General features: G+C 36.2%; 1 protein-coding gene and 1 long non-coding RNA gene across 2 annotated transcripts; one reads left to right on the top strand and one right to left on the bottom strand.

Moving 5' to 3' along the window:
• Positions 1 to 6,750: 6,750 nt before the first annotated feature.
• LOC104612551 (NAC domain-containing protein JA2L-like) lies at positions 6,751 to 8,629 on the bottom strand. Its single transcript, XM_010279990.2, has 3 exons — positions 8,350 to 8,629; positions 7,981 to 8,249; positions 6,751 to 7,889 (listed from the first exon to the last, which is right to left on the bottom strand). Exons 1-3 carry the CDS (start codon positions 8,528 to 8,530, stop codon positions 7,317 to 7,319), a joined length of 1,023 nt encoding a protein of 340 aa, XP_010278292.1. The 5' UTR covers positions 8,531 to 8,629; the 3' UTR covers positions 6,751 to 7,316.
• A 4,805-nt stretch (positions 8,630 to 13,434) lies between these two features.
• On the top strand, positions 13,435 to 16,452 carry LOC148803858 (uncharacterized). The gene is made up of 3 exons (XR_016080389.1): positions 13,435 to 13,646; positions 14,068 to 14,111; positions 15,871 to 16,452. It is a non-coding gene; the product is annotated as an uncharacterized LOC148803858 (long non-coding RNA).
• The last annotated feature ends 5,772 nt before the right edge of the window (positions 16,453 to 22,224 follow it).

The raw sequence follows: 22,224 nt of genomic DNA, 5'->3' as shown, positions 1-22,224 counted from the left end.
TGGTTGATTGAAGAATTGATATTCAGTTTTGCCAATATCTAGCTACTTCCACGCACTGTGTCACAACCCTCGAGAGTTAATGGTGAAATGGAGAGGACCATTTGCAGAAGGTGGGTGTTAGAAGTGATGGAAATGGACAAATATCAAATGGGCATAATTGAGCCCTGATTGAAACGTGGTTTGTTGTGTTCTTTCTAAAACTAGTCCCATTTACTGTATAATTAAAAACAGTCAAACGGTGTGTTTCATCATCAACCAGAGCGGTGCCCTCCCTACATCTACATCGATAGCAGACAGCTATTCATCATATACTATACTAGAGTCTAGAGAATAACCACCCCATACTAAATATGGGGCTAGTTTTCTGATCAATTTTGTTTTACTTTTACACCCTTTGTTTAATTACATCGTTTACTTTTTTGTTTTTTATTTGATCTTTTTCTTATATATAAATTATGAGATAAAATCAAATTTATTTAAAAACAATTGTCCATTTTTCTTAAGGCTATATTTGATTTGAAGGAAAAAATAAGGAAAGATAAGAAAATCTATATAAGATTTGTAAAGCTTTTCCTACCTTTTCATTCCTTTCCATACTATTTCCTTCAAACCGAAGACAGCCTAAAAAAAAAACCCATTTTATTGATACTACATCATTTGAAATACTTCATTAAGTATTGGGAATTGGGAAAAAAATGGGTTGGACACTTATTTATTATTGTTCACACAGAAGTTGGCACCACATAAGAGAAGACACCTCGCATAACAGCCAATGGACATGAAATGTGTAAATGATATTCCTTTCAAAAATGGCTTTCACATAACTCAACATAACATAAAAGGCAATACATAACATTGAACCAAACAAATGTGTAAATATTTTAAAAATATGATATGGTATGAATGTTTTGAATCTATTTTCATAAGATTGTAGATTGTAACTTCTTTATTTTAAAAATTACAATGAAATAAAAATAAAATGAATTGGACCCCATAAAAAATGGTGAGGAGTGGGAGATCCTCCCTACACCCATGGGGTCGGGGATAGAAAAACCCTCTCCCCATTAATGGGAATGAGGACAGGGACGGATATGGAGATTTTCACAGGGACAGGGACGAGGAATCGCTTCTTGTCCCATATCCTGCCCCGTTGCCAAGATCGGATCTGCTCCTCACATGCATATCCTACCATGCATTGGGAACGCCTCTCATACTTATAAGTTATTATTCACGGGAGATGTTCCCAATGCACGGTGGATGTGCATGTGAGGAGCAGATCCCATTCCTACTGGAATCAGAGGTATTATTTCTAACAAAGAATTTTAATAGAAGACTGGTATTTTTATATAGATTGGATCCTAGTGAATTGGATCAGCAATACATGAATTGTATATCAAATTCAAGCTGGATTAAGTATAATATAAGCTAGGCAACTATGGTGTGTCGTGACTCGTGACCAGTCCAGTTTTGTAAGTGTGGAACAGTAGACAATTTGAACTTGTTCGTAAATAACATCAATCGGAATGAAACACACAATTTGACAATTACATACCATTTTGTCCTCAATTGGAAATGTAGTATTGTTTTTGCAGACTTAAAATTAACAGAAAAATATGCCTAACCGTACTTTTGCCGAAGGAGAGTCCTCCTAAGGTCCCGTTTGTTTGCAATGCAATTTCAATTGTACTAGTATAAATGCATGAAGGTACAAATAATAAAAGTACCAGATTCTCCTTCATTTTCGCTTCAGGTGGTTTTACTTTTTATCTTGGCCATGTAATGGGCCACAGTATTGGCTCTCCTGCCCACAGAAAGGAACTTGATATTATTGAATCTCTTAGCAAGGAGTCATGGATCTGCTATAAAAAAGAGAGAGAATTTGCTGAATGCAATAGCTATTCAGTGGGCTGTAAAACCAAAGATGATGCTCCACATCAATCATAAACTACATAGAACCCACAACCATGGTATCAGTTAATTTGAATTAACATGATCCATAGCAATGCATGTCAGTACATACATCAAGTCATCAATGACAACATACAACTATGAAACATGTGTGAGATGTAGAAATGATCATTTTAGCCCGGCCCAACTCAACTAAAAAATTCTAGGTTTTGTGTTCAGGCACGGCCTGGGGCAAAGCCCAGCACGAGCTTGGCCCATCATCAATAACGGTGCAGCAGTTATTTTTCTCTTGCTACTTTCTACAAGTGCATTCGTTACCTCAAGTTGGTGCTGTGCGTATCACAACTCATAAGCATAACCACTGTATCATACACTCAGAACATTGTGCCGTTTCAATTTTCAAGTACATTTCACATGTGCGTACCAGTTGATTGGGCATAATATTCCAAATATACGGTTCGAGATTCTTCTGTAACTGTAACGGCTTAAAGCAATAAAAGAAAAGGAAATTCGTTTCCTTGACATATTCCTAATTCCCAATAATGTATATGGCCTAAGGTCAGATTCTGCAGGTTCAATTTCCTGCAACCAAGTTGTTGTGATAATGCTGCAACATGGGTGAGCCGAATCTATGCCTAACACCCAACACTTGTTGGGTTTTGGATTTTAGGCTTCCGAGGCTTGGGACTGAAAACGGGCTTGGGTTGTGTCCATTCTGAACCCAGACTGAGCCCACTCCTATCCGACCCAAGCCTGCCAACATTCTACCTATATTTTGTGAGTATATATACAGTTCATACTCTTGCACAAACATCTACAAGCAGACATGAGACACAGAGCCAGAGGCCTGACCAAGTCCACCCTCGCCTTTCCAGACCCAACTCCCAAGCCTGGTTTAAGTTCTATAGGCTGCTTTTGGAAACGGTGCAGATAAAGTATAAATGCCAGTTCAGTGCAAATACGCATTCTGGTTTAGCTTTGCTGGCATTTGGCAAGAAACCATTTATGTATTGATAATGACAGAAAAAACAGTTTCTAAGGCATATTTACATGTAAAATGAGAAATAATTCTACACCAAAAAAAAGTGTAAATGACAGAAAATGCAGCGATGGGGTCTAATTAGAGGTGTCAATTGGACTGGATTAGGTCCAATCCAATTCAATGAATATTTTGGATCAATTTGGATCGACCCAATTCAATGTCTGGACCATTCAATCTGTTCAAATTCATTTTGATTTAGATTGGTTTCAAGCCAAATCCGATTCATTGACACATATATTCTTATCTTAATATCAATGGATCAGATATCGGCTTAATCCAATCTAAGCCGATATAAATTTGTTAGGGACGGACTAAGTCTAATCCAATCTAATAAATATTTTGGATCAGATTGACCCAATCCAATATGTCTTGTTGGTTCGTTCAATCCGTCCAAATTGATTTTGGACTGGACGGGTCCAATCCAAAACCGTTCCATTGATACCCTTAGGTCTAACTCCAATTTGGCTCGGATTATGCTGCAGCTGCCTGCAGGAAAGACAATGATACTGGGAGGGCTTTGACAGCAAACTAAGCCTGAGAACACAGAAGGAGAAGGAGCTGGACTTTTTTTTCATACGTACTACGCGCCATAGGGCATATGGTTAACCTGACACTTGAGAAAAGGTGGTTCAGCTAATTGACAGGCAATGGCGAGTTGGCGACGGACTTTTGCATGGAATCATGAACACATGTAACATGAAATAACTGTTGTGGAATTCGTTTGTCCACTTTCTTTGGGTCAATTTGTGAAGCCCATATGCATGCCTGATTTTGGGTCCACAGAACATGTTTCTTTTAGTCGTGGGCCGAGATTTTGTTGGGCACACGAACTTTCTCCTATTGGACCCATCTGTATCACTTCTGGGCCCCAAATTTTTGGTTTCATAAAGGATACATGGCATTTTTTTTCCTTCTTTTCTTTCCTGTCGTGGGATTAAGTAGATGATATAGGACATTTTGTTAAGCTTTCATTAATTTAAGATTTTATTTGCACATATTTCCTCTATTTTTGGTTTTAAGTCCCTGTAGATAGGAACGAACATTTCCAAGTTTTCTTTCCTCCGCTTGAGCTCAACCATTTGGGCCTGGGGGACCAATCACCTGGTATATAACTTTACGTGGATATATCAAAAAAAAAAAAAAAACTTTACGCGGAAATATTAAAGGAACCAGACTTTGTTTGGTCGGTCCATACTCCACAACATTATTGGTCTGACCTCTACTCTAACTACGAACTGTCATCAATGAATTAAATATTTAAGAGATTCTTTCCATGGATTGATTGTGGATTTGTCTTCTTCAACAAACAGCTTTGACCTTATTAATCCGGTGCCAGGTGCCTTGTCCATCGGAAGTTAAACATGTGCCATGGTTCATTGTGCACATGGCCATGCAAACAAAACCTTGGGTTGGTTTTCGAATACTCGAACGTCAGACGCTAACCACCGACTCAACTCGGCCGAGTTTTCAAAGACGGTTTATCACCACACTTGCTCGCTGTGGTCCATGTGTCGAGATAAAATCAACGCGGACGCGAAGGCATTCTATTGTGCAGAAGTGGATAGACAACCCAAGCATCGCCAGCTCAGCACACCGGATGAATGATGTAAACAAGGAAGACATACCATGTTACCGCCGAAAATAGAAAGCTACGTTGCTACGATTTTGCCACGTCAGCCGGTCTAAACTACAGGGTTCAAATGGTCAACAATGCTAATCTTCTGATAAAATTTTTATTTATTCCAGTCTTAATCTTCTGCCTTCAACGTATGGAATCAAGTCAGATTATTACTTTACGAAGCTTTCTCCAATTCCCCCCTGAGCACCAATTACAATGCATGAGCCGGCCGGCCGGTCTAGTTTTTTTTAACTTATCCAAAATGCCCGGAAATACACCAACCATATGAGTTCTTTAGATCATTTGAGTGGTCTAGAAAAAAAAAATTGGTACTCAAAAGTTGTCACGTTCTTAAAATAATAAAATACTCACGTACATTCACCATGTGTTTGGATAAAGGCGGAAATGGATTATATAAAAAGTGGGATTTTGAAAGACTAATAGATTTTATGACTCAAATTTCTTTCGAATCCTTCCGTAAAATTTCAAAAAACATATATAATTAGAATAGGATGCACAAATGAAACGATAATGTTATGTGATAGAAGAATAACTCTTAACTGAAAGGAAATTTTTATAAAACATTTATAAGACCACTGTGTTGTACAAAACAGTGTATTGGTCAGTTAACCCAAAACAGTGTGTGGCGGAAATGTGAATGCTCATGTGGATGAGTGGTACAATTAGAAAGGATGACATCAGCAAGGAAGTTATATTAAGGAACCCATGAAAAGCATCAATAGGGAAGTAATGCAAATCAAGGTACTGAAATTAATCAAAAGAACGAGTCTTGGTTTAAGTCAACATCTATCATCTGAATTTCACTACTGCTCATCGATGTAAAGATATATCAATTCAGATTTTCAATTTTCATCGTAGGAATTATTTTCCTGTATCTCCCTAGTCACAGTTAATCAGAAAACAAGTGATCATCTTAACCCTTACAACTGAACAATCCCTAAACATGCATTAAAGATTTAATCCAACAGTAGCCTTAAGCATTAGAGGTTGATGAAGCTAAACAACACAAGCATAAGCGGTTGCATTTAATTCAGTTGAGTGTTCTTCCTAAGATCTAACAATTTTTGACGCAACAAATCATTAAACCCTAGTTGCTTCGCAGATTAGAGGGATCAAACAATTATGGATCTGATATCTAACCTAGCAGTAGATTGCAACGAATAATAAACTAGTAGGCCTCCTAGCAATCAGACGAAACAATCATAAACACAAACATAGAAGAACATTCGATATTCAAAACATAAATCAAACAATAAAAATCAAATTAGATCTCACATTTTGCTGATTCTGAGGCTTCTGTTTCCTTCGATCAAGTATCAGAATGTAACCACACATGGTCATGGTGAAAACTCAAGAAAGAATTGGAGAGGAAGAAGAGAGGGGCAGCAACCTAGGTCTGATTGTTTTTTTCTTGTTTTTCTTCTTCTTTTCTTTCTTTTTACTTCCCGTAAGAGAAGCCTACAAAATCTCCTAAAATTTCTCCAGATAACAGTCTCCAAGTGGGAGAGTGGTGATTTCGCATATGAAAACTTGAAGGCTAAGGAACGTTTCCAGCACGTTAGCAACGCGGTTGCAACTACTTCGGGTCCGATTTCGACTCCGATGCAGTTAGTATCTATCAAAATTCAAAACATGAAAATTGTAAAGTTTTTCCTTATCATTCCAAAATAGTCCAATTAGCTTCGTTTTTCACTTAATGCCTCCATTTGTGCCATAAATCAAAATATAAGAATAATGAGTTAATTTAAACACTAAATAAATATAAAAGATTAAATATTAATAAAGAAAAATATAACATTTTGCATTCTCATCACAACCACATATATATATATATATATATATATATATATATATATATATATATATATATATATATATATAATTGTTGATTTGGACGATGGAATTAACCATGTGCCCAATCCAGTGGGCCCTCCATCTCATGAGATCACTCAGCTCTATGCATGTTTTAGAAATAGAGAAGGGTTTATGTAGGGTAGGATGCAAATGTTGATAGTATAATTATCGTAGTTTAAAGGATCTGAACGAGATTTATCATAATCAATTGGGATTGATGATCACTTTATAACACCCCTAAAAAACAATCTGTTACAAGTGGCCTGAAATGACTAAAAGGGTTAAAGTCACACCAAAAAGAACATGGTTTGAATTGGTAAGCGCTCTCATAATTTAACAGGCAATACACCATTAAAGAAAACGTAATTGGCCAAACAGCACCCCCATATAATTGGGGTTGATCATTGGTGAGAGTTTATTATACCACAATGCGTCAAGCTACAAAACCACGCATAAACTCTGAAAACCCTTTTATCAAAATTAAACAAAGTGAAAATCAAAAAGGTTGATAGCGTTCGGACAATAATCGTTGATTAACAAAGAAAAATACCAAAGAAATGACGCCAAAAGTTTTTGCTCAGTTCCATTAGCCCCAGCCCCAAAGAATCAGGAAAATTTCACACACACAAGGAAAAAAAAAAAATCTTTATGAATTGGATGAAACTGGAGCTACGTCCCTCCTGTAGTCCTGTATCCATCCAATGACTGTTCATGAAATTTGACTTTGCATCGTTCCTTTTCTCTTCCTCTCACTTGATTCAAGTTTTTGATTGACAACGATTTCCAAACGGGTCTAGTGGGTCCAAGAGAGAGACTACCGAATAACGATTTTGGGTTTTTGCTATAAGGTATGGCAGATCTCTTTGTCAGTTGTCACTGCATGTAACCGAAGCTTCCCGATGTCGGTTGAACAGTGTATGTGAATCTAAACCCAAATGGGTCTACCGGGTCGGGTAATTGCTGTTTCATCAACATGTTTGAGCTTGGCTGAAAGGAGCTCCGATTGTCCACTCGCTGTGATTTCACCCTGCTCTCAACTTCTTCTTCTATGGATCTCCCTCCAAATTTCTCCGACGGAGAATCCACTTGGAATAGCGGAGGTACGGTTGGAAGGTAAAAGTCCGTCTCTAGTCTCTGTGTTGGATTGTTGTTGATGGGTTGGGACGAAGAACCCATCCCTCCTGAACTGACCCAATCGAACTTTCCCGTATCAATGCTCTGAACGTTGGGTTTATCTTCTCTTAGTTGTAAGTTTCTGAGAGAGTCTATTCGAGGTAATTGAAAAAACTGGTCATCAATCTCTGGTAGCGATTCAAGTACATCATCCAGGTGCGAAGAAGACGATGAAGATGAAGTGTGGGTCTGTTCTTTGTTCCATGCATTCTGTACCGACTTTTCTGCATTCGAGTGTTTCTTGTAAATTCGGCACAGAACCCAATCATCCAACTGGAAGAAAAATAACAACAATCAGGATATCGGGAGAAATCTTGTTTAAGAAAAGAAGAATTCTCAGTATAAGTTTTCTGGGTTTTCTTACCGAAGAGCTTTCATTCTTCTTAGGGGGCCCTAAAAGCCGATATTCATGCATAATCCAGTTCGTCTTCGTCCCTTTGGGAGCTTTTCCAACGTAAAAAACAAGGGCTTTCTTAGTTCCAATTTTACGACCTTCCATCGTGATAGCTTTATCTGTTCCTGTTGCTTTCCAATAACCAGAACCAGCAACTCTGTTTGGCCGTGAACCGTTTGGATATTTTCGTTCTCTGGGACTGAAAAAATACCATTCTTTTTCTCCGAAGGTAGCTTTACCTGTAAAAAAATCACAACCCAGAATTTAGAAATAGTTTTTAAGAGTGGATTTGATTTAATAGCGGGTTGTGATTGCGCAATTGAGATTTGAGAATCTTACTGGGAAGAATCCATGGATCAAACTTGTAAAGATCAACCTCGCCGATAATGTCCAAGGAGAAATCATGTCCAGCGACTTTCCGGCATAAGTAATGAACCAAGAGCTCCTCGTCCGTCGGATAAAATCGGAATCCCGGTGGCAGCGCAAGCTGCGAAGCAGGGTCTCTGTCTGGAATCATCATGGGAGTTTTCTTGTTTTCGTCAGCGACCGACTGGGCAGAGGGAGAGGAAGACGACCAGTCTATGTATTTCGCTGTTGATCATTTACACGGTTTCAAGCCTAAGGAGTTATAAATAGGAAGGAATATGGTACGGATGATCAATCATCGTGGGACCACACTCTAGAAGGGGGGGACCATGAAGAGTTAGTCACGGCTCACAGAGAGACACGTGCAATTGTGCAAATAAGGTTCGAGTTTATCGTGCGGCTGATCTTATCCGAAATTCGAGGGGCGTTGATAAGGCCGTTTGGGTTCGTGAACAGTCGCGTAAAGGATCAGGGTAGAGTAGAGAATGGGGAGCGTATGACACGTAGCAAAGGGTTAGGAGCAATTTCCAGAGAGGTTCGGGAGTTTTGGAATGTTTAATGTGTATACTTGCGTACGTGGAAGCTTGGAGGACAAGGGTCGGCAGTTAGGCGGAATTCTGCGGAAAAGTAGAGGGAGTGAAAAGGAAAGAAAAGGGATCCATATATAAGAAAAAGGAAAATGAGAAAAACGGAGAAAGGGAAAAGAAAGGAAAAGGCAGCGAAACGGTGGTAACTGTGCTATACAGTGCCGACACCGAGGCTTGTTCATTGTTGGGCCCTTTCTTTCTTTAATAAGAAAAAGATACTACTTAAAATTCACTATGATTTTTTTTTTTTAATTTCTCTTAAATTTTGCATGACTTTTCAAACCTCCATCAACCCATGTCAATGAGTTTTATATTATTTAAAATTCGGTTTTCATTAGGCTGTGTTTCATTTGAAAGAAAAAGTAGGGAAAGGAAAGGAAAGGAAAGGAAAGGTAGGGATATCTTTACATACTTTGTATGGGTTTTTCTACCTTTCCTTTCCTTTCCCTACTTTTTCCTTCAAACCAAACATTGCCTTAGATTTATGTCAATGATTATTAATATAAATTGTTTGTACTCTCAATGCGTCGGGATCCGATCCGATGAATATGAACCAATTGGGTTGATTCTAAGGGTGTCAATGGACCGGTTTTGGATTAGACCCCGTCCAATCTAAAATTAATTTGAACGGATTGGATGGACCAATAAGACATATTGGATTGGACCAATCTGATCCAAAATATTTATTAGATTGGATTGGACCTGGTCCATCCATAACAAATTTATATCGGATTGGGTTGGATTAAGCCAATATCTGGTCCATTGATATAAGATAATAATATGTGTTAATGGACCAGGTTTGGGTTGAAACCAATGTAAATCAAAATGAATTTGAACAGATTGGACAGTCCAGACATTGAACTGGACCAGTCCAAATTCGTCCAAAACATTCATTGGATTAGATTAGACCTGGTTCATTTATAATGGAGTCACATTGGATTCGATTGGATTGGACCAAATCGAGTCCAATTGACACCCTTAATTGATTCTGATTCTAGGATTTAATATCAATGAATCAGTGATTATTAATATTTTTGGCAGGTTTATTATAATCAAAGATCAGATTGTCTCGAGAACTGATAGGTTCGGTTCTAGGTATCCTTTAGGATATGATTCAGTTCTAGTTCCTTAATATTTCTTGTCGAATTGGTTTTAGTTCTGCCTAAGCCCTATCTGTTGGTTGCCCTAGAAGTTGTCCACATAAGCATTTGAGTAATTTATATGATAACTCCCCCTGAAAGCCAATCAAGCTTATTAAATACTTTTTTTATAATAAAGTACCCTTGGTTCAAGTCTGGGTCCACACTAGGCCACTAGAATAAGGTTGAATGATCACTCAAGGGTAGTTCAGTTTATGTAAGATACTTAAATCCATACATGGACAACTACTATTAATGATCACCAATAGTGATCTAAAGGAAATCTAGTGGTGTAAAACGGGTCGTGTTAGGCCAGCATGGCATGGCCCGTGTGCGGCCCATGCAAAGTGTGGGTTGGACCTCCCTCCCTTGGGATATTTTAGGGGGTCGGCCCACGACCATAATTAATAAAATTGAAAAAAAATGTTTATTTTATTAATATATTATATATTAGTATATAATTATAATTTGTATAATATGTTATATATTATATATTATATATAAATATATGAAATATATATATATATATGAGTCGTGCCAGCACGTGGGCAATGAGTGGCACGGCATGACAGTGCGGGCTATGCCAGCCCAGCACACTGACCTGAAACCCCAAGCCCGACATGGTCCATTGGCACATACAATCGTGCTAGGCCACGGCATGGCCCGATTTACACCTCTACGGAAATCTTAAGGGAAGATGAGTTTTGGACGATAAAACTCATTGATAGGAGGCTCTTTGGAGATTTTGAAAAGCCATGATGAATTTAAGAAAAATAACTAAAAATTCACAATGAGTTTTAGATTAGCATTCCATATAAAAACAAAAGTATTTTTCTTAATTGGGAAAATTAGTTAACCTTGTGTGTTTCTGACAAATTCTTAGAATTAAATTACTTTTTTTTCTTATTAACAAGGAAAATTACTTAAACTTTGTGTTTTTTTTTCGACATATACTTAGAATTAGACCTTTGCAAAACCTTCCTGGAGTGTGGGAAAAGTGCAAAAGCTTATATATTATATTTGTATTTGTACTATTTCCAAACTTTAATTTCAAATAAATATGCAAATACACCCCCTTTTGTTAGTTGAACCCAGATTTTTTTAAAATGATAAGTGAAATGGTGCAAATAGTTTTGGGAGCACGACATCTAGCTGCACATTGGGAATACCTCCTATACATGTATGTTAAATTCATGGAGAGATGCTTCCAATGTGTGACTGCTAGATATCATATTCTTAATGTTTGCATGAATTTTTGCTAAAGGAAATTAGGGATATTCATTATATGGTTAAAACCGCAAAACCAAATAAACCAAACCGAATTTGCAATTTAGTTTGGCTTATAACTATAAACGGTTTGGTTCGGTTTGAGAATTTTCTAAATTACAATTTACGGTTAGGGTTTGATTTATTGAATTTTATAAACCAAACCAAACCATAAACCTTAAACCGAAATTATATATATATATATATATATATATGAATATATGATATATAAATATTATATATAATATATCAAATGGAATTTATAAAATTATAAATATATAATGAACTCTTTATTTTATAATAAAATAATAAATAAAAGTTTTAAGTTTTAAATTTTAAGGGAATTATTTGGGCTTTCTAATTGGGTTAAACCCAAAAAAAATCATAGAATGGTCTAAAGTCCTTAAACCGTATTAGAAACTACACCAAACCATAATAAAATGGTTTGGTTTGGTTTGATTTTTATATCAAAACGGTTTGGTTCAGTTTAGAAATTTCTCAAACCGTAATTTATCAGTTTTGGTCTGAGATCTTCTCTAAACCGCACCATGAATACCCCTAGAGGAAATCTGGTTTCTTGTAAGTTATATCCTTTTATAGAGGCACCAAGATTATGACTATGCCCATGTTACGAGTGTGCATAGAAAAATGCTAATGTTCTCTCTTTAGATTGTGTAAGTATCGTACTTCTGATAATAAGGAAGATTAGCTTTTGTTATTTACTTGAGGCCAGTTTAAGTGCCCATTTGGGAGGGCTTTTGAAATGTGGCTTCTGGCGTTCCAAGCTCAGCCCCACACAGGAATGTTAAGAGCTATGTTTGTTGAAAATCCAGAAAGCATGCCACTGTATTCTGGATGCAAGAAACGCAATTGTAATATGGGGCTAGTCTAGGTAGCTTCTCAGGAATACAGGTGCTCAACCACCACAGCTCCATCACAATTCACCACTGGTGCAGAAACCGTATGAAATTGGCTATAAGAGGGTTGAAGCTTAGGTGGCATTTGATAAATCTAAAATCTGAAATGTAAAAAGTTAAAAAGATATTAAAAGTGTTTGAAATCTAAAAAGAGGCACAAATGCTTTTTTACTTTTTAAAGCCTCTAAATAGTTAAGGTTGTTTGTGTTTAATCAATCCTTTAACATCTACAATTTCCTGATTTTACTATTTTATCCCTAAAATAGATTAATTGGTAATTTTAAGTTTAATTTGCACTGTTTCATAAAAATAATTTATTAAATTTAAAACAATATTGAAAAATATGAATAAATAATTAATAATTAATAAAAAATTAATAACAACAATTAATAATTAAAAATTATTAAAATAATTGGTAATTAATAAAAACTAAAATAGATAGTAATTAATACAAATAAAAATTATAAAAAATAAAAAATATTAAATTCAAAATAATATTGAAATTTATGAATAAATTATGAAAATTAAAAATAATTTATTAATACAAGAATAAATTTTGAAAATATGTATAAATTTATAAATTAAAAATAAATGATTAAAAATTAAAATGATATTGAAAATAGTAATAAAATCCATGAAGCAAATAAAAATTAATGTAATGAATTTATTAAAGAACATCAATCGGTAAACTACAAGCCCAATTTCAGTTTATTGAATTCTAGGTGCATACTGATTATGGATATATCCAACGATTTGTTCCTCAATAAAAAAAAGGGATGAATTCTGATTGCTTTTCCTTGCAAGTAGATATGGACAAAATGAAAAATTCGACATTCAACTAATAGAATTACTCTCCTTCAACGATAGAAAACAATTTCTTGGCAGAGATACAAGCTTTGACCCTTTCAAAGATCCTTGAGGTATGAGAAATCAACCAAGTCATTGTTGGCTTGTGAAATTCGGAAAACATCATCCCAGCTGGAGCTATTCGCCATCATAGAAGGGGAATGAAACCTTATTAGATTGAACTGGAACGAACATATCAGAAATATTGGGATATTGGTTCGAAGGAGAGGAAAGGATTACAGGTCATGAGCGCCAAAGTTGTCTACACTGTGCACCACAGAGCACTAACATCGGAATGCTATTTAAAACCCTAAAAAATGTAGAAAACAGTAAGAAGGAAAGTGAATGCTTGGATTTATAACAATGAAGAAGTAAAACAAAAAGCAAAAGTTGGATTTGAGACGTTAAACGTACCTGATTCGAGAGAAAGAATATGAATGCTTGGATTCGGCAGTGCGGCGATTGTTCTTCCTCGTTTGAGAGGAAGAAGACGAATGAATGGATTTAAAAGAGGGGTATGTCACATCTTTTCATAAATATTTAGGGGTATTTTTGTCTTTGAGCCACATATAAAACGTGTCTAAGCACATTAAGGCCTCATTTGATAACACTTTTCAGACATTTGGTGCAAGCTCTGAAATTAGATCTGAATGCCTCTTTTCAGATCTGAAAGTTTAATCGAAATGGAATTCTCTTAACGAGCTCAGATGCATTTAAGAGCCATGAAAACATCCTCTATATTTTTTTAGAATGACACTCATACCCCTGGCGCCCCCAACCCAAGACAACCCTACCAGACGCAAAAACCCCCAAACCCACAAAACTCTCTGCTCTTGTGAGAACAAAGGAATGGCGATACAGGCGCCTGGAAGGTTCATTTACAGTTTCATTTCTTCTTTCTTCGGATTTCTTAACTAAAAACCTTTATTGTTTCAGGGTTACAGGCGCCTACCAGTTCGATTCTTCTATCTTCATCGAAGGTATCTTTATTTCGATTTTTGGAATTTTAGCACTTCTTTTCATGAGGGTTCGTTGTTATTGGGTGTAGTGATGATGATAACAAGGTTAGGTTTATTTCTGTGGGTATTTATTTTTCAAAATTTACTTAAATGCCAAATCTTCTTGTTTTGCTATGCGATAATTGATGTAGGAAGTTGGTTTTCTTTTCTTTCTATCTTTCTTTTTTTTTTTTTTTTTGATTCTGAATACTTGGGGAAGTATGAATTCGGTGAGGTTTTGTTGTAGGGTTTTAAATGTCTTGAAAGAGCCTTGTTTAAGTGTTTTGATTATCAATTTTTTGGAATAGCCATTTTAGTTTGTTTCTCTTTTGAAATTTGGACAATGCAGAATGTTTTGGTGAATAGACTTTCCAATGAAGTAATTCCACCTTTAATTTTTCTGGACTTGATCCTCTTGCCCTTTAATTTCAAGGTTTATGATGCAGGGACATTTGCCCAAATAATTTCGAAGAAACATGGACGTGGTACTACTTGTCATCACCATTGCCTTTTATTGATTATTTCAATTTTTATTAAAAATTTTAATAATTTTATTATTTTTTATAGTGATTAATTATTTTTATTAATTTAATTATGTTTTTTATTAGTTATTAATTATTTTTCGTAATTATTAAACTATTTTTTATTGATTATTTAAATTTTTATTAAATTTTAATAATTTTATTATTTTTTATAGTGATTAATTATTTTTATTAATTTAATTTTGTTTTTTATTATTTGTTAATTATTTTTCGTAATTATTATTTATTTTATATGATTTTAATATTATTTTGAATTTGATAAATTATTTTATATGAAATAGTATAAATTGAGCTCAAACTTACCAAATAGTCTATTTTATGGGTAAAATAGTAAAAACAGGGCATTTCAAATGTTAACAGTTTGTTCCAACACAAACAAACCAAAGTATTCAAAGCCTTTGAAAAGTAGAAAAGAATCAATGCCTCTTTTCAAATTTTAGACAGTTTTAATATCTTTTTAATTTTTCAGACTTCAGATTTCAGATTTATCAAACGCCACCTAAGTGTTGGGTTGTGATCTTAATATTTCAAATCCGAAAACCATTTCAGATCATTATTTCAGACACATTCCAAACACGCCCGATGCTTGAAAAGTAAGTTTGACATCTGAAAAATGTTATCAAATGCCACCTTAGTTGAACTGCTTTAGAGAGACATTAAAAGAAGCTTTAGTAGAAAGTCATGCCTTTGGCTCTAAGATGATTTTTTTTGGGTAAATTATAGATAAATACCCTATACTTTGGGGATAGTGAGAGATAGGTATCATGAACTTTCAATTGCAACATTTGAGTACCCTTAACTCTCAAAAATAGACATTTAGGCCCATCCTTTATTATTCTGTCACTTCAGCATTACGTAATTCCAAAAATACCCTACTTGTGTAATTCTAAGATCATTCCAAGGTGATGGCATTTATTTTTAACATTATAGATGGAAGGTCCATTTCTAAGAGTTCAGAATACTCAATTATTATAATTAAAAGCTCAGGATACATATCTATCACTACCCCCAAAAGGATACCTGTTGATGCTCGGATTAGCCGAGGGCAACAAAGTAAATTCACTCCCAAGATTCGAAGGAAGGCCGAAGGCTTTAAGGGTTATGAGAATGCAAAATATCATATTTTTCTCCCTTAATGTTTAGTCTTTTATACTTATTTAGTGCCTAAATGGACTCATTATTCTTATATTTTGATTTAGGGCACAAATGGAGGCGTTAAGTGAAAAACAAAGCTAATCGGGCAATTCTGGATAGTTTCGGCACCGCATCGTAATTTGGGCATAACTCTCTCACCCGAATTCCGATTAAGATGATTCAAGATGTGTTGGAACGATAAAGAAAAAATCTACAACTTTCATGTTTTGAGTTTTGATAGATCAAGGTCTAAATTGGGTCCGAAGTAGCTGCAACCGCACTGCTGACGTGCTGAAAACGTTCCTTAGCCTACAAGTTTTCATATGCAAAATCACCACTCTCCCACTTACATGAGAACTTTGTTTTATCTTATTTTTGAATTTTTTTCTTGATAAGTCAGACTTGGAGATTGTTATCTAGAGAGTAATTTTAGAAGATTTTGTAGGATTCTCTTGGGGAATGGGAAGTAGAGAGAAAAAAAAAAAAGAGGAGAGGAAAAACAAGAAAGAGACAATCAGACCTAGGCTGCCGCACCTCTCTTCTCTTCTCTTCTCTCTTCTCTGATTTTTCAGGAGTTTTCACCATGACCATGTGTGGCTAAATTCTAATACTTGGTCTAAGGAAACAGAAGCCTCAGAATCAGTAAAACTGTGAGATTTAATTTAATTTTTACTGTTTGATTTATACTTTAAATATCAAATGTTCTTCTATGTTTATGTTCATGATTGTTTCGTCTGATTGCTAGGAGGCCTACTAGTTTATTATTCGTTGCAATCTACTGCTAGGTTAGATGTCAGATCCATAATTGTTTGATCCCTCTAATCTGCGAAGCAACTAGGGTTTAATGATTTGTTGCATCAGAAATTGTTAGATCTTAGGAAGAACACTTGACTGAATTAAATGCAACCGCTTGTGCTTGTGTTATTTAGCTTCATCGATCTCTAATGCTTAAGGCTACTACTGGATTAAATCTTTAATGCTTGTTTAGGGATTGTTCAGTAGTAAGGATTAAGATGATCGCTTGTTTTCTGATTAACTGTGATTAGGGAGATACAGGAAAATAATTCCTACGATAAATATGCAAAGTCTGAATTGATATATCTTTGCATCGATGAGCAGTAGTGAAATTCAGATGATGGATGTTGACTTAGACCAAGACTCGTTCTTTTGATTAATTTCAGTACCTTGATTTGAATTGCTTCTCATTTGGTTTTTTTTCTTTTTAGTCCTAGTTTTTGTTACATACAACCCCCCCCTCCATCCTTGTTCATGCAGCACACAAACTAGGGTAGATACTTTCTGTGGGAACAATCCTTACTCGCACTACTGCATTTATTTTTAGGAGTATAGGTTTTATTTTTGGGTGCCTACGACAACACGCTGAGGGTTCAGAGGAGACAAGCCGAGGCCGAGGTGGATTGCTCCTTCGGATACTGTAGAAGCCGAGGGCTAGTATTGAGAAGGGCGTCCGAAGAAGGACAAGATATGACTCCCGCGATAGTGAATCTTTAAGAGAGGAGGTGTCAGAGGGCTCGGGTGGAAATCCGAGGTGAAGACTCCGATGGTTAAGTTAGTACATGCACAAGGTAAGCAGTGAGTCGGGAACCGAGGGGTCCAGACGAGGTCTTAGATAGCGCTAAGTCCTTAGAGGACACAAATGTTTCGAATCCCTTACCTTGTGGGGGGTGCCTTGTATTTATAGTCGGAAATGCCAAGGGGTAGTTAGGCTCGGATGATCCAGATGTGAGCCATACGAAGGCCTGACGAAATGTTCTGCCAGAACCATGCGGCGCTCTATGATTGGATCCGCCTGGTCCGCATCGGGTAACCCTGAGAGTCTTCATAGTGAACTTATCCTGACGCCCTCTATTCGACAAGCGTCAGCCCCGTACAAGCCAGCTGAATGCGCTTACATCAGTACCCATATATGATTTACCCTTTTTTTACTCTACTTTCCAAGATTTTACCAAACGTGGATCTAGGCTGTGAAAAGGGACCCGCCTTATAATGTTAAAGACACTTTGTGAAAGCCCTCTCAAACGGCCACCGGATGAAGTCAACAATGAAACCCGCTTAAATAGTGAATCACATTTTTTTGATAATACCATAAATCATCCAAAAAAAAAAAAGTTTTTCAAGGGCTAAAACAAAATTTTGTTAACATAACATTATGTCAGAATAAAATTAACGAAAATGATATATTTACATATTTATTTAAAACGCAGAGGGAGACGGACGTCAAAATAAATGGGACTACGGGAGGTTTAATTAACTTTTCCTTCTATATACATCTCTTTGGCTTTACACGTCAAAAACATATATTACTAAATTGTTGAAAATGGGTCAAAGTCTAAGGCATCATAAGTCTGGATTGATCCATGGTTCTTTCTCAGTTTATATATCGGTTGTGAATTACAGTTGCTTTGTTCCCATTAATCAGATATGGTCTATGAGCTGAATGGATATCTTTCTATGGATTTTGGAATCGATGGGCATAAATAAAGCTGTTTGAATAATAGTTTGGTGAGTCAAATGGAAGTTGTGTTAATGGGCTTTTTAATGCGTGACAAATGGCATTTATTTTGGATCTGTCTCTTTCTGGCACACACAGAAAACAAAGATTTCCAAGTGGAATTTGAGAAGAAAGAGACTAAACATGAAACTAACTAAGAGGGAACTAATAATAAGATAAAGGGCGGCTTTTTGAATGATAGATAAGTATTCAGAACGATAATTTGACACGCTATTCCAATACATTTATCAAGCTGTGGTTAAAGTTAGTTCAAGGGAGGTACGTAGGCTGTGTTTGGTTTGATAAGAAAATTGGGAATGTTTGAGGGAAAGTTTTTAAGTAATTTTACAAAATTTATTAAAAACCTTTCCTTCAATTTTCTGTTTCTCTCTTAATTTTCATCAAATCAAACATAACCTCAAATACTATCCAGTTGGACTGTTTAGGATTTGATGATCATGAACATGATCAGTGTCCAAGCCTTGAATCAGCTACATAAATCCTGTTTTGCCATTTCGTTCTGTTTTATTTTATATATGTGAATTAAAATTATTAAATATCTGAAGAAGTTGCAAAATATTTCGATAATAATAAAATATGACATTGGAACTAGTAAAAGATAAAGGTTTCCAAGTTTTCCAACAGCAGGTCATTTGTTTTACATGGTGTTTGAAAGCATGGGCACTTGACCCTTTGCACGATATTAATTTTGATAGATGATTAGTATGCGATCTAGATGCTCTTAGCATTGGAGGGCAGTTCAGACAACTGTCTATTTTGTTGGCCGATCGAACTACAAAAGAAGAAGACTTAGAGGACCCGGGGTGGTTTATCCGGTGTAGGTGCTTCGATGCTTAAGTTAGTATTCTATGTGTGAGTTGAAAAATTGTATGCTAGAAGGCTAGTGAGCAAATAATCGTGTGTACCTTGTGTTGTTGGGATTGGTGCCCTTATATAAGTGAGCTGTCATTGGTCTTACGAAACACTTCTGAGATCCCCGGTCCGTGTTATTAGGAATCCGTTTCGCACTAGGAGGTAGACTTTGTGTTAGCTGATAAGGCTTATCGAGTCCGTCCGATCCAGGTGGGATAAGGATAAGGCTTGCAGATGTGCAGTGTAATCCCGAAGAGCTTGAAGACAGCTAGCTACTTTCTAGAAGTTGGATATGTGTCACCTCGACAGGTTGAATCACCACGAGCTGCTCAGACATCAGTATTGGCCGAGATACCCGAGGTACCCGAACTGATTTGACTCACTAAGGTGGCAGGAAATGCCGAATCATCGTCCAATCAACAGGTCACTTCGACGTATTAGATCTATTAGATCTAGTCCTTTGATACGATCAGAATGTGGAATGGATGGAACAATCAAACAGGTTGGACCAAGTCCATACACAAGAAGAAGATGATGATGATAATAAAAGTTGTTTTATCTCCGGTGCAAAACATAGCCGACTCGGTTAACACTTAACAATTGTAAACAGTCAATCTAAAATGCGTAAAACCCATTATAGCTGCTTTGGAGAAGCCACTAAAAGAAACTAAAAGCCCAAAGGGAGCCCACCTAACTCATAAAGCCAGAAGCCACTACCTGAAACTGAAAGCCCTCCAAATGGGCACTTGAAGTTCGATTCTGATTGTCTCTGTAAGTGGCCGGCCCGTTGGATAACATCTCTAAAGTGACTTGGGGTTTTCTTCTTTACCTTTGCACGTCATTAACAGCTCTAAAGTGACTTGGGTTCATTGTATGGCTACTTTAAATTTTATCCGTTAAAAGATAAAAGCAATAAGTCATTCACTCCATCATTTAAGGTGTTCAGAAACGGCACCCTCGGCTATTTATTGTATAATATTCAAAGCAAAAACATCTTCTAGCTAGTAAAAATACCTTTCCAAATGTTTTCACATTTCTTTCTCTGTACATCGTTTGTAATTAATTAATTAATTACTTAGTCATGACTTTATCTTTTAGTAAAACACTTAAAACCCATTTGGAAGGGCTTCAGCTTGGATTGAGGGAGGGGTGTTGATTGAGCCACTTTGAAGGAGCTACTAGCCTACTAAAACCAGCTTCGCTAGAAAATTGATTTATTAGACTAACTAAAGCATATTCTGGCTTTTCTTTTTTATGTGGGGCCCAGTTTGAAGGAACTATTAGCCTACTAAAATCAGATGGGTCTCTTGGAAATTTCCAATCTATTATTGATACAATTTGAATGTGGATAGTGCTAGTGATCGGGGAAATAACGAGGTGACAGTGGTGGGGGTGGAATTGTTAGGGATGCCTATGGAGGTTTTCGCTTTGCTTTCTAAAATTTTTATGGCTATGCTACCTCCGCAAGCTGAGTTGTTTGCTCTTTTTTGATGAGTTCAACAACTTTTGTCTCAAACATGGGGTCATTGATTTAGAGCTAAAAAATTCCAAGGACTATCATTGTTAGTTGGATACCATCGGAGAAGGAAGCAATCAAGATAAATTTCGATGCTACTAGGAGAAGAGATGGGAAGTGCACAGTCAGTGTAGTTGCCAAAGTTTAGTTCCATTAGTTCATGATTAGCAGGGAAGTTGGTTTTGGATCGATTAATTTGGTAGAGGCTTGGGTGAGGGCGGCTTTAGAAGTTCATAAGGTAGTAGTAGTAGAGAAGTTCATCAGTAATAGAAGATTATTTATTGAAGGAGATTTCAAAATTGTCATCAGTAGTTTTAAAGGTCGAGAAAAGCCTCCATATAACATTACTCACATCATTTGAGGAGTGCTTTGAGATCTATAGAAGTAGATTAATAGTTGTACATGAGAAGGCCGATAAGTTTTATGCAAGTTGGGGCCATTCCAAAACACATAAGAAGCAGAGATGATGCCACCAATCCAGATTCGTAAATATTTATCAATATAGCACCGTCACAGGATTACTATCTTAGTTTGTTTTTACAAAATTGGCGCCATCACAGAGTTTTTATCTTGGTTCATTTTTACCAAGTTAGCATTATTTCAAATTTATATTCAATTAAGACTTTCCTTTTGAAGTTATTTCGAATTTATATTCAAATAGGACTTTCCTTTGAAGGATTTTAGTAGGATTCTATTTTGGAGTGTTTTCTTAAATTATGATTTTTGTTTTAAAGAGTTTTAATAGGATTCTATTATAGAGTGTTTTCAGATTAGGAAAAGGAGCCATAAGGGTGTATGCCTATATAAAGAGTAGTTAGGGGAAGGCTAAGGCAATTATCTTGTTATCAATTTTCTCTTAATTATTTAATGAAGAATTCTTCATCCTAAAATTCGACTTCTGTTCTTTTCTTTGAAGCTTTTCTCATGTGTTTCATTTCCGCATTGCACCAGTTGGTATCAGAGCTCAAGTTGATCATTCTTCGAATTATGGCTCCTAAGAAGAAACCAGTAGCTCATATCATGGAGCGGGAACTCAACAACAAAATGCAAGAAGAGATGGCAGAGCTAAGAAGACAAGTCAACGCACTTGCTCAGGAGGTAAAATCGTTGCATTCCCGGTCAGAAATAAGGGACAATGACTCTGACACAATTATCTCCACACGTTCCCTTTCATTATCAAGGCAAACAACTAGGTCGGCTGCAGTTGTGGGTGGTGATTAGAGACGGTGGGAAGCAAGTCTCAAGGTTGAGATTCCCAGAATTCAAAGGAGGCATAACTCTAGAAGAATTCATGGATTGACTCTTCATAGTAGAAGAAGTCTTTGAATTCAAGGAAGTTCTAGAAAATAAAATTGCTTCCTTAATAACCACTCGGTTTAGTGGATGAGTAGCAGCATGGTGGCATCAATTGAAGGTCATGTGATAGAGAAGATGCAAGGAAAAGATTAAGACATGGGAGAAACTCAAGGCAAAGATGAGGTCATAATTTATACCCCATAATTATATTCGTTTACTTTA

The sequence above is a fragment of the Nelumbo nucifera genome, chromosome 1 (assembly GCF_055504915.1).
Source record: "Nelumbo nucifera cultivar China Antique chromosome 1, China Antique-T2T, whole genome shotgun sequence".
NCBI lineage: Eukaryota > Viridiplantae > Streptophyta > Magnoliopsida > Proteales > Nelumbonaceae > Nelumbo > Nelumbo nucifera.
This window is presented reverse-complemented; position numbering and strand designations above follow the sequence as displayed.

Bases quoted from the DNA above. Each gene is read 5' to 3' on its own strand.
- LOC104612551 (XM_010279990.2), bottom strand. From the start codon at position 8,530: ATGATGATTCCAGACAGAGACCCTGCTTCGCAGCTTGCGCTGCCACCG. The intron at 8,250-8,349 runs GTAAGATTCTCA...ATTTTTTTACAG, and splicing joins TGATCCATGGATTCTTCCCA to GTAAAGCTACCTTCGGAGAA. The intron at 7,890-7,980 runs GTAAGAAAACCC...TTTTTCTTCCAG, and splicing joins AGAAGAATGAAAGCTCTTCG to TTGGATGATTGGGTTCTGTG.